This window comes from Canis lupus, chromosome 10, assembly GCF_003254725.2.
Source record: "Canis lupus dingo isolate Sandy chromosome 10, ASM325472v2, whole genome shotgun sequence".
Classification (NCBI taxonomy): Eukaryota; Metazoa; Chordata; class Mammalia; order Carnivora; family Canidae; genus Canis; species Canis lupus.
Window position 1 is genome coordinate 55,858,096 of NC_064252.1, and position 13,069 is coordinate 55,871,164.

General features: G+C 36.0%; 1 protein-coding gene across 4 annotated transcripts in view; it reads right to left on the reverse strand.

Annotated features, from left to right (window-relative positions):
* Window positions 1–13,069, reverse strand: part of PSME4 (proteasome activator subunit 4) — a 105,030-nt gene that overhangs the window by 32,907 nt on the left and 59,054 nt on the right. For 3 of the 4 annotated variants that reach the window (XR_007413609.1, XM_025467003.3, XM_049115503.1), the window contains 9 exons: window positions 11,448–11,503; window positions 9,860–9,916; window positions 9,597–9,652; window positions 9,407–9,505; window positions 7,615–7,677; window positions 7,377–7,472; window positions 5,898–6,029; window positions 2,598–2,807; window positions 335–471 (listed from right to left, as the gene is read on the reverse strand). Coding sequence is in view for 3 of the 4 variants with exons in the window: in XM_025467003.3 (XP_025322788.1) it covers window positions 335–471; window positions 2,598–2,807; window positions 5,898–6,029; window positions 7,377–7,472; window positions 7,615–7,677; window positions 9,407–9,505; window positions 9,597–9,652; window positions 9,860–9,916; window positions 11,448–11,503 (906 nt within the window). In the remaining variant the exon portion in view is untranslated. The remainder of the gene's footprint in view (window positions 1–334; window positions 472–2,597; window positions 2,808–5,897; window positions 6,030–7,376; window positions 7,473–7,614; window positions 7,678–9,406; window positions 9,506–9,596; window positions 9,653–9,859; window positions 9,917–11,447; window positions 11,504–13,069) is intronic. The other variant, XM_049115504.1, reaches the window with a different exon arrangement.

The following is a 13,069-nucleotide window of genomic DNA, read 5'->3' on the forward strand; positions in this document are numbered from 1 at the left end:
AAGGGAAAATAGACTCCTGGCTGAGCAGGGAGCCCAATGTGGGGCTCAATCTCAGGACTCTGAGATCATAACTTGAGCCGAAGACAAATGCTTAACTGACTAAGCCACTCAGGCACCCCTAAAACCAGTTTTTTAAGACTGTTTTAAGATAGTTTTCCACTTCTACAGCTAAAAGTAACTATCTGGGGCCTTCATAATATTATCTCCTAACATTTTGTATTTTTCCAGAGTCGATGTGTAAATTTCATGAGGTATTTATAGCACATCTATATTTCAGATGTTCAAAACCTCCTACCCATGCTATCTATGTTGAGAAGTAGGCATTCATAATTACCTTAGGGCATCAGCATTCTTTTCTTGTTGGCGTTTAAGTCCTTCTTTAATTTCTTCTGAACTAAGCATTGTCTGGTTGGAGGAGGGGTTTTTTGATTGTTGAAGTAATTCTGCTATTTCAACACAGGACTTTGGAATCTTAAAAAAAAAAAAAGAAAAGCGAGGGCACAAAATGAAATACTGACACATGCCAGAACATAGAGGAATCTTGACAATGTTATGCTGAGAGCAGCCAGATACAAGAGACAACCTACTGTGTGATTTCATTTATACGAAATGTCCCTACCAGGCAAATTCACAGATTAGGAAAGTTGATTCGTGATCTCCAGGGGCTAGGGATGCTAGGAGAATGGGAGTGACTGTTCCTGGGTACAGACTTTCTTTCTGAATGATGAAATGTTCTGAAATTAGACTAGTGATAGTTGCAGAACCCTGGGAATATACTATTGTGAATATACAATATACTACTGTGCTATGTAAAGGTGAACTTTTTGTCATGTGAATTACATACTACGTTAAAAATCTTTATTTAAAAAAGATTAAAAAAAATTTTTTTAAGTAATCTCTGCACCCAACGTGAGGCTGGAACTCAAAAACCCCAAGATCAAGAGTCACATGCTCTTCTGACTGAGCCAGCCAGGCTCCCCTCAAAAAAAACATTTTTAAAGAAAGTATAAAGGGACACCTGGTTGAGCTTCGGCTTTTGGCTCAGGTCATGATCCCGGGATCCTGGGATTGAGTCCCGTATTAGGCTTCTTGCAGGGAAGCCTGCTTCTGCCACTGCCTAGGTCTCTGCCTCTCATGAATAAATAAATAAAATCTTAAAAAAAAAAAAATAAAAGCATAATCTGGGGTGCCTGGCTGGCTCAGTAGGAAGCACATATGACTTTTGATCTCAGGGTTGTGAGTTCCAGCCCCATGCTGGGTGCAGAGATTACTTAAAAATAAATATCTTTTTTTTTTTTTAAAAAAAAGTATGATCTAATGACAGTTTTAGATAGCAAGAACATATTTAACAGAGGGTATTATGCTGAGTGAAGTAAGCCAGTCGGAGAAGGACAAACATTATATGTTCTCATTCATTTGGGGAATATAAATAATAGTGAAAGGGAATATAAGGGAAGGGGGAAGAAATGTGTGGGAAATATCAGAAAGGGAGACAGAACGTAAAGACTGCTAACTCTGGGAAACGAACTAGGGGTGTTGGAAGGGGAGGAGGGCGGGGGGTGGGAGTGAATGGGTGACAGGCACTGGGGGTTATTCTGTATGTTAGTAAATTGAACACCAATAAAAAATAAAAAAATAAATAAATAAATAAATAAAAATAAACAAATAAAATTTTTAAAAATCTTTAAAAAAAAAAAAAAAGAAAAAGAGTAAGTTTGGAGCAGTGGTTTTGGAACCAAAGGATGGATGTCAAACATAATTACTTTAGAGAAGAGGACAATTCACTTGTACTCACATCACTTTTATCCACCTCAGTTATCATAGGTGTGTACACATTCACTTGCTATATCTGTGTGAGCAGCACTGAAATTTGTATTTTTTACCTTCCTTTTGTCAACTCATCCAATTTTAATTTTTATCACTATAAGTTATGAACCTGATGATCAAACTTTTGTGACTTCAGCTATTAAGAGTGACCTCCTGAGGCAGTCTGGGTGGCTCAGCGGTTTAGCGCCACCTTTGGCCCAGGGCGTGATCCTGGAGACCTGGGATCGAGTCCCACGTTGGCTCTCTGTGTGGAGCCTGCTTCTCCCTCTGCCTGTGTCTCTGTCTCTCTCTCTCTGTCTCTCATGAATAAATAAATAAAATCTTTTTTTTTTTTTTAATTTTTATTTATGATAGTCACACAGAGAGAGCGAGAGAGGCATAGACACAGGCAGAGGGAGAAGCAGGCTCCATGCACCGGGAGCCCGACGTGGGATTCGATCCCGGGTCTCCAGGATCGCGCCCTGGGCCAAAGGCAGGCGCCAAACCGCTGCGCCACCCAGGGATCCCTAAATAAATAAAATCTTAAAAAAAAAAAAAAAAAAAAAAGAGTGACCTCCTAAAATACTCTTCGAAAAATGAGGCCATGGATATATAGAGGATAATGGTAAATGCAACATCGTAATAACCCTTTGTTGCTTCTTGGTAGAAAACAACCCAGCTCTTTCCTGGCCATGTTCCAAATTCAGTGATTGCACTAAAGTACAAATAAGAAACAATGTAAATGTTAATATCCACTAAAATTTGAATTAAAAAAAAATGGTTTTGCTCACTGCGAAATCCAAGCCAATTGTTTCATATTGCCGATGAATCTTTTCTGCAAGATCATCAAACAGTCTCACTATTGATGGCTTTTCCAGGGACATGGCTTTGCTAAGTCCAGAAGAAACAATTGCTGGCCAAGTCTGTACAATACAGTCCCAATCGTGAAGGTTTGCCAAACATACACCACTGTGATTTCCAAGGAGACAATACAAGGCACCCTGCAGGAAAAAATAATATAGGGAATAAGAGGCATTATTTAGTTGTCGCCAATTCATTTACATATTTGTAGATTTACTAAACACTGATTATTTAAGTGCTTGATACTGGTTAGTAAAATAGATTCACATTCATACATTTAACATGTTACTTTTAGAAACTTAAACCCGACAGTTGTCATCCAGTAATATTTTACCTCAGTCATCTAATAAAAGGTTAGCTCAAAGAACAGCTATTAATAAGATAATACAGAAATGTAAGGTCATTGTTTTAAAGGATATAACTTCCTTTCCAATTCTTTTCTAGTATCACAGAGGCCATAAACATTTGCCACTCTTAACATTTTAGGGCATGTTTGGGATAATTTCCAAAATCTGACTGCATATTTTCTTAAGTATATTAAAACTAGATTACTTAATTATACTGTGTGCTTTTTACTCATAAAAGCTCAATTAGTCAGAATAATACTCTATTTTAATGAAAAGAGATATTATGTTATTTTCTAAACATTCACTGTAACTCAATTCTGATCTGGCTTTATTACCCACTGTATACTCTATATTCCTTTTCACACATTCTCATAAGGTCACTGGTAACTTTTTTTACTGACCTAATAGATGTTTTTCAAATTTGATCTTACTTGACCTATCCGATTCTATCCATTTAAACTGCTCCCGATACAATCAGCAATAAACCACCCTAAGAACCCTCTTACACCGTTGGTGGGAATGTGAACTGGTGCAGCCACTCTGGAAAACTGTGTGGAGGTTCCTCAAAGAGTTAAAAATAGACCTGCTCTACGACCCAGCAATTGCACTGCTGGGGATTTACCCCAAAGATACAGATGCAATGAAACGCCGGGACACCTGCACCCCGATGTTTATAGCAGCAACATCCACCATAGCCAAACTGTGGAAGGAGCCTCGGTGTCCATCAAAAGATGGATAAAGAAGATGTGGTTTATGTATACAATGGAATATTCCTCAGCCATTAGAAACGACAAATACCCACCATTTGCTTCAACGTGGATGGAACTGGAGGGTATTATGCTGAGTGAAGTAAGTCAATTGGAGAAGGACAAACATTATATGTTCTCATTCATTTGGGGAATATAAATAATAGTGAAAGGGAATATAAGGGAAGGGAGAAGAAATGTGTGGGAAATATCAGAAAGGGAGACAGAACATAAAGACTCCTAACTCGGGATCCCTGGGTGGCGCAGCGGTTTGGCGCCTGCCTTTGGCCCAGGGCGCGATCCTGGAGACCCGGGATCGAATCCCACGTCGGGCTCCCGGTGCATGGAGCCTGCTTCTCCCTCTGCCTGTGTCTCTGCCTCTCTCTCTCTCTCTCTCTCTGTGTGACTATCATAAATAAATAAAAATTAAAAAAAAAAAAAAAAAAAGACTCCTAACTCTGGGAAACGAACTAGGGGTGGTAGAAGGGGAGGAGGGCGGGGGGTGGGGGTGAATGGGTGACGGGCGCTGGGGGGAGGGGGCACAGGACGGGATGAGCACTGGGTGTTATTCTGTATGTTGGTAAATTGAACACCAATAAAAAATAAATTTATTTAAAAAAAATAAATATATATACCACCCCAAGAGTTAGACATTCCACAACACTCTTAAATTATATATCTACACTGGAGGTCAGCAAATTTTTTCTATAAAGGGTCAAATAGTAAATAGTTGGTCATATGGTCTCTGTTGTAACTACTTACCTATGCTCTTATAGTATGAAAGTAGTCACAGACATAATATATAAAGAAATGGACATGGCTGTGTTCCAAATGCAACTTTACTTACTAAAGAAAGTAACTGAGCCCAAGCTTTGGTTGGTTGACTTGTCTTAAAAGCCAACTTCAAGAATAGGTTTAGTTGTCATGTTAACTCTACCCAGAAAGCAAATGATACTGCTAACAAGTCTCTCTTCTCACAGGGAAAGATCTCTCTTTGGCTTCTGTAACTCCTATCTTGGTATATTTCTGATCTTTCTCTTCTCAGTTACTTCTTCATGGGGGTCCTAATGGAGTTTTCTCAACACCTGCCTTCCTGGCCCTCTTTCTCTTCTCATTCCTCCTATGCTTTCTTACCTGTGGCCAAAGATTTCAATTATCATCAAAACACACTGAAATGTTATGTTTGGTGGAATGATGTCTAATTACCTGACACTGCCTCTTAGTTTAGAGGAAATACTTCAAATATATCTTGTCCAAACAGACTAATTTATCATCTATGCTCCTTGTCCTCTCCCTGTCTGATGCACTCAATAACCATTTGTACAATCTAGAACCTTAATAATTCTGATACCTGGGGATCCCTGGGTGGCTCAGTGGTTTGGTGCCTGCCTTTGGCCCAGGGCATGATCCTGGAGTCCCGGGATCTAGTCCCGCATCAGCCTCCTGGCATGGAGCCTGTTTCTCCCTCTGCCTGTGTCTCTGCCTCTCTCTCTCTATCATGAATAAATAAATAAAATCTTTAAAAATAAAATTCTGATACCTCCTTTTTACAGTCCCTTCATATTCAACCACGTCTTATCAATTCTCCCTCCTAAATCACTTTCAGTCAACCCACTTCTTTCTCGTAGCATGAGCATTATGTTTCACCTATATTCTACTACTGTACTCCTGTGAGATAAACTATTTTCCTTATCTTGTGTCATTTCCTTCCTTCTCTGTTCTACTCACACAGGCTTACACTCAGTTGCTCAAACTTACTATGTTTCTTCCTATCTCAGGCTTTTCAACATGCTGTTCACACTACTCTAAACCTTTTGCTCTTTCACCTTCCTCTCCTATGGGTCAGGCAGGCTATTTATCCACTGTTTCAACGTACATTTCTTATAACACCAATTATAAACACAGGTAAGTAAAAAATTAGGGAGAAAAAACCCCCACTATATGTTTAGAGGTGAAAGGTACTGATGTCTTCAACTTACTTTGAAATATATAAAAAAATTAGGTGGACTTGGATAAATATATGCAAATATAGCAAAATATTAAATACAAAAACATATGGATGTTTGCTGTACAAATTCTTTCAACTTTCTGTGTACCTGAAAATTTTCATAATAAAATAAAACAAAGAACCCTATACCTTGAACTGCTGTTGTGTGACATCCTGTCTATCAGGCCGTAAGAACTCCAAAACCAAAGGAATGATATCTCTGCAACAGAAGTTATACGCACCCAAGGCAGCAAAAAATGTTTGCTGAGCCTTATTTCTGACCTGAAACAAGTATTAACAGAGGACTTTTTATTAAATTATAGAGAAAAACTACAAAAAGATTTTTAAGGAATTACCAAAAACAAAATGATAAATATTATTGTAACCGAAAAATACACTGAAGTATATACCTTAACAAAAACAAGTGATTATCTTTTTACCAAAAGGAAAGCACATTACCACCAACCACATCTATGGTTTAAGTTACATAGATTTAAATATTTTTGATAAGGGAGAAACTGAATCGAACTGATATGCATTTGTAACATAATCAGCAGACAATTTAACTTTCTATTCTGAGTTACTTTTGATGAGAAGAGTTAATTTCAAAAAAAAAAAAAAAAAAAGTTAATTTCCTCTTAGAACAGGGGTGCCTGGGTGGCTCAGTTAGTTAAACAGCTGCCTTCAGCTTGGGTCATGATCCCAGGATCCTGGGATCAAGCCCCATATCAGGCTTCCTGCTCAGTGGGGAGTCTGCTTCTTCCTCTCCCTCTGCCCCTCTCCCAGCTCATTCTCTCTCTCTCAAATAAATCTCTAAAAAATAAATAAAATAAATCACAGAACAACTTCACCTTTTCGATGCAAACTGTTAAGTAGAGCCCATATGTTTTGAATTGAAACAAAAGACTCAGTATAGGATTAGAACCCATGACCTAAATAGTAATGAATAATAATCAACTATAGTAAAAGTGACACTATATATTTCAAACTCTTTAGATGAAATCTTTTGAGTTAGAGACTAGTGTCCTAACTTACCTTATTTTATAAAGACAGAGTAATTAGTTACTTATGAATTTTGCTTTTCCAGTTCTCTGTGCTTAAGGTCATATCTTGGTCCTATGTCACCTTAAAGGACGAACCCCATAATTCATATGGTAGTATGTTGCTGAAACCCAAGCAGAACATCTAGGGGGAATTATATAGTCTTCACAGACTGCCAATCACAACATGATTTGATTAAGTGGCAGTAATATTACACTAGCACTATCAACTTTACATAAAAAGAAAATTTTGAGAAGCAATAACAAACAGTAAAATGGAACATTATTTTTAAAAGACTACTAAAATTAGCTTGAAAATATTTGCAATTTGAAAGGTGTTTTCTATGCTAGTAAAGTACTATTATTATTATTACTATAATAAGTAGACTCCACGCAGGGCTTGAACTTACAACCTAAGATCAAGACCTGAAGTGCAATCAAGAGTCAGACAATCAAATGAGCCACCCAGGCACCCCACCAATACATTACTTAAACTTCCTTGTTAGTATTTGAAATGAGGCTATTTAGATTATGCTGCAATAAGATGGGAAAGTGGGTCAGGGAAGGGGGCAGAGGGAAAGAGCCTTACCTGACTGTATGAACTTGTAGATAAACGAAGAAGATCTCGGATCATATCTTGATGTATCCTTTTGTACTCACAACCCTCAACGGTCAGTGTTCGTAGCTACGAAAAGAAAGCAAGGTAAAATCAAATCTCAAAGTTTTTACTAAAAAAAGTTCATTTAATTATGAAGTAACACAAATAATTACATATTCATCTGGAAAACTGTTATTTAAAAAAGCTATCAACTTTTAAAGAGATTTACCTCATGCTGCAACATTACTCTGTCAATCAAAAGCGCTCTGATATGTTGTTTTTTCCCATGGAGCTAAAAAACAAAGTATAAGACACTTCAACATTGTCCCTAATTGACTACACCCAAGGGTTCCCCTGAATCCCTTACTGAAAAATTAGTTCAGTAAAGGTTCATGCTGGACTGGTAGATAGTGGAGGTATTTAATTTATTCTAAAGTGACCAGGCTTACATTAAAAGATACTATTTCAATTAATTTCATGGCTAATAGTAGAAATATCCCCTTTAAATAGCTCATCCAACATCCTGGTTTTCTCTGGTAGCTTATTAATGGGAGAGGAACTACGCAGGTCCTTATTGAAACTACATAAACAGACTACTAAGAAAATGTTCTTTTATGCTCTCCCCTACCACTCAATCTTCTAATCCAGTCACTAGATATCTGGAATAATCCAGTCACTAGATATCTGGAACACAAACATTGCTCCTCTTTCACACCTTTATCTCACTAGTCATCACGTCTCCACAATTCTTTCTTTTTTAAAACACCTTATTTCCATCCCAATGACAGTGATTTGATTCAGGCTGTGTTTTTCCATCTGACTATTATAATAGCTTCCAGTCTCAATCTCCAACTGCTTTGTTTTTTTCCTCAGTGGTGACAGAGCTTCTCAAAAGTCATTGAATTAGACACTGATCTTTCCAATACTCAAATCAGACCTACTTCAGCACCTTTAATGACTCCTCAATGCTGACAAAGCACTGCCTTGGGAGAAAACTGTAAACAACCTAGGGGCACCTGTCTGGCTTAGCTGGAAGAACATGTGAGAGCATGTCAGTCTTTTTTTTTTTTTTTTAATTTTATTTATTTATTCATGAGATACAGAGAGAGAGAGACAGAGAGAGAGAGAGAGAGAGGCAGAGACACAGGCAGAGGGAGAAGCAGGCTCCCTGCAGGGAGCCCGACATGGGAGTCGATCCCGGGGCCCCCAGGATCATACCCTGGGCCGAAGGCAGTGCTAAACCGCTGAGCCACCCAGGTTGCCCAAGCATGTGACTCTTGATCTCAGTTCCAGTCTCACACTGGGAATAGAGATTACTTAAATAAATAAACTTAAAAAAAAAAAAAAACCCAAAACTATAAATGACCTAGTTGCCTCCTGCCATTTCTGCCCTGTAGCCACCATTTCCTAACGCATGCCATGTTTTATGTCTCCCTGTCCTTTTACATGCCATTCCCTCTGTCTAAAATACAGTGATTTTTGCTTAAACAATAAATTTCCACAATCTTTTTATTTATTTATTTATTTTTTTCCACAATCTTTTTAACTCAACTTCAATAAAAGTCTCCTACAGAAAAACACTGCTATCAACATGAAATGGCTGGCTTAAGTATCCTTTCTTCCTTGCTCCTGAGAAACTTGTACTGACCTCTCCTGAACACAGGATAATACAAAACATATTTTTCTGAGACCTCCATAGAATGAGATGCTTTAAATCTATGCCTGTGGACAATTCCTCTTATCCTTTATCCCCTCAAGTTCTTACAAGGCAGCCTTCCATATTATTACACTTCATATTTCCAATGAGAGTTCAGAGAGTCTCCTGGAAACTCAAAGAAGAGTCTGTATGAGGAAAATATTTTTTTTCAGGATTTTTTTTATTATACCAAGATAGAATATTTTAAAATCGATTTCTACTTACAGGGAAACTTCCTCTGTATGCTGAATATCGCTAAATCAAGTGGCTTTATCAATATTATACACTTAAAAAAAAATAATTCAGTTTTTAGGCGAAAACTGACCCGATTTTCCATTGATTTCTTTACTAGGTTAAAGCTTTTCCAACGAGAGTCAAACTCATGCTTGTGAGATCCTTGGAACTGCAAAAGGTCTCCAATAATCTGTCAGAAAATTTCAAATTTTTTATTTACAAGCTATCATGTCAAACCTAGTCACATTAATAATCATGCAACTATTAAAGGATAATTGTACCTTTATGATAAGAAACAAAGACTTGGTATCATCTTCTGAATTGTTAAGTATGTGGTCTATAATAGAAGAAAAAGGATTTTGGTTAAAATATTCTGAATTACTACAGGACTCTTGATAAATCAGGAATCTATTAGTTAAGGAAAAAACTACTGCCTGATATTCTCACTATTTAGAATTTAAATGAAGTTACATAAAAGCACATATGCTATAAAATTCCTAAATAGTTATTAGCAAAAGTAAGTTAAATGCATATATGTACTTACTAAGAAGCTTCCTTATGACCCTAGCAATTGCTTCTCGGTGGTTCTCTCTGGATAGATCTATTTTTCAAAAAATGAGACAGGGCATTTAGATACAATGAATGCTCCCCCGACTGTTCAAGCTTATATCAACAGTTTATGTCAAGAATAAATAATGTATCCAGGAAAAAAAACAAATGAGTCTGCCTTTTTCATAGCTGGAGTATGAATGAATTAAAATAATGATGCAGAGTAAATTTGAAAACCTTCACATTTACGAAAATCTGCTTATAAAACTACTTGGGCAGGCAAGGAAGAGGGAGAAAAAAAATCTTTGCCAATATTTCAAAGGCTCTATTCACTAATTAGAGATCATAAGTGCACAGAATTCCTTAATTGGTTATGGGTGACCCAAATCAAGCAAACAAAATTTACACTTTAGGAGTTAATTCCACTCTTAATCCAACAAGTAATGTGCTAAATTTCTATTAATGTTAGGCTCAGAACATTAAATTAACACAATGTTTTACATATTTATATGAAATTTAATCCACTATGATAGGGAGACACAAACACAGAATAAAGGTTATAATATTCCCACATTCTCATCAAGTATAATGTATCAGTTCTAAAACAATGCTAAACATAAATGAACATGATGATAATATGAAAATCTGCCTCTGCATTCAGAAAGCATACAAATATTTATTTACCAAAAAACCCCCAAAACAAAAAAAAAATTTATTTACCTGGTCCAATTTCTGTCTTTTATTAGCTATTCTTTAAGTAATTTTCCAGTTTCTCCAGGAAATGCAAAGATGGCTATTATGTAATTAACTAATATTCATTTAATATATAAAAAGAGACTAGGAGAATTCTAAGTATATACTGTTCCATTTCGACTTTTTAAAAATTTTATTTTAATTCAATCAACAATTAACATATGGTGTATTATTTGTTTCAGAGGTAGAGTCCAATGATTCATCAGTTGCATATAACACCCAGGGCTCATTAAATCACCTGCCCTCCACCTTAATGCCTATCACCCAGTTACCCTATCCCCGACCCCTACAGCCCTCCCACCACTCCCCACTAGCAATCCTGTTTGTTTCCTATAGTTAAGAAAGTTTTGCCTCCCTTTTGATATCGTCTTACTTTATTTTTCCCTCCCTCCCTATGATTCTGTTTTGTTTCTTAAATTCCATGAGTGATAGAACTGTCTTTCTCTGATTGACTTATTTTGCTTAGCAATAACACCCTCTAGTTCCATCCACATCATTGCAAATTGTAAGATTTCATTTTTTTGATAGCTGAGTAATATTCCACACCCACCCCCAATCTTTATCCATTCATCTGTCGACGGACATCTGGGCTCTTCCCATATTTTGGCTAGTTTGGATACTGCTGCTATAAATATTGGGGTGCATGTGCCCCTTTGAATCACTGTTTGTATCCTTTGGATAAGTACCCAGTATTGCAATTGCTCTATTTTTAACTGTTTGAGGAACCTCCTTCCTGTTTTCCAGAGTTGCTGTATTAACTCTTTTTTTAGTTAATTTTAGTTCAGTTTAAACTGTCCATAAAATTTTTATTCAGATTAGAATTTACATACCATATTCAAGTCCAGTATATAACTTTGTCTCTTCCAAGGACACCATACTTGGTACCCTGTATAAAAACAAGAGTGCTTGTATTTATTAATAATACCAATAAAAATGATTAAAGGGAAAAGTGTCATTGCTAGAATGTTTAAATCAAAACAAAGATGATGCTCTTTTAAACAAAAGATTTCTCATCTTCAATATTCCAAAACTGTTTACTCTGTCCTTCTGAAGAGTAATGCTATCCTGTCCCAGTAAGGACAGTATTATTCATCTTAAACAAAATGCTAATTAAATTTAGTTACTTTATGGGGGAAAATTCACCACCCAAATAAAAAAAAATAATAATATTCAATATTCAAGTGTAAAAGCTTAAACCCAATAATAAGCATTTATATAAACATTTATGCAAAGAAAAGTCAGCTTTATAATAGTATAAGAAAGGTTAAAACTAGACACCAAAAATTCAAGTCAAAATTTATTATAGAATACATAGCAGACAAACTTCTTAAATAATTATCACCCTTCCTCTTAAAACCACTCAAATTGATCTCTCCTAACGCCTGCAGTAAAATGCCATTAACTTCTTTTGGAAGACAATTAGATATAAAAATACTGCATTTCCCAATTAAAGATCTGCCACAAAGAATTATGTTAACAGAACCAGACTCAGCTAGTTAAACTTATTAAACAATTAAAAGTCACTTTTAAGGTATGTAAGAACAGATTTTACTAGGGAATACGAACCTTTATATCTGAAATCTAAATTTTCTTCCATGAAAAATACAACTTTCAACATTTAAAAATGCATATCAATTCAACAACTTTTTATTTAAAAATGGATAGTACTTTCTTTCCTTTCTAAGAGGAAAAACAGGCACGAATGCCAAGGAAACATGGGATAAGTTTATCCAATAAAAAGCTAATTATTATAGATAGAAATTTTATAGTGATTAGTCATCACTCATGAACTACACAGCATTTGTAATGAAGAAAAAACTATTTTTAAATCAACATACCCCCACCTATATTGTACTTTTTAAGTTGAATTTAAGCAAGTTATCTCTATCTTAATATGTGGTAGTTATGAATTCTTGGATTTATCTAAATGGGTAATAATATTAAGATTACTAAACTGCCAATTATTTAACTATGTTCCTCACCATAATCTAGGGCCTAGGATGGCAACGATAGTGTCTCATGTTTCAAACCAAGCCTAAAGAGTATAAACAAAGAATGGTTATATTTTATAATATAAAATAGTAATTTGCTTTTCAGAGACTTTGAAGTTCTAATTCAAATTCATAAAATTTGCTTTTCATTCTATAAAGCTTCTGCCTTTGGCAACATCTTGCAAACTTGAGCACTCTGTACAATTGTACATGATTAAATAAATAATATATATATGTATCCAGAATCTAGTCAGTTAAAAACAAAATCAGATTCCGGGGCGCCTGGGTGGGTTAAGTATCTGTCTTCCGCCCAGGTCATGATCCTGTTGCCGCCTGCCACTCCCCCTGCTTGTGCTCTCTATGTCAAATAAATAAAATCTTGTTAAAAAAAAAAAAAAATCAGATTCTTTTACAACAATGAACTTCAAGGAGTCCAACATCTCTACTGATATTAGATTTCA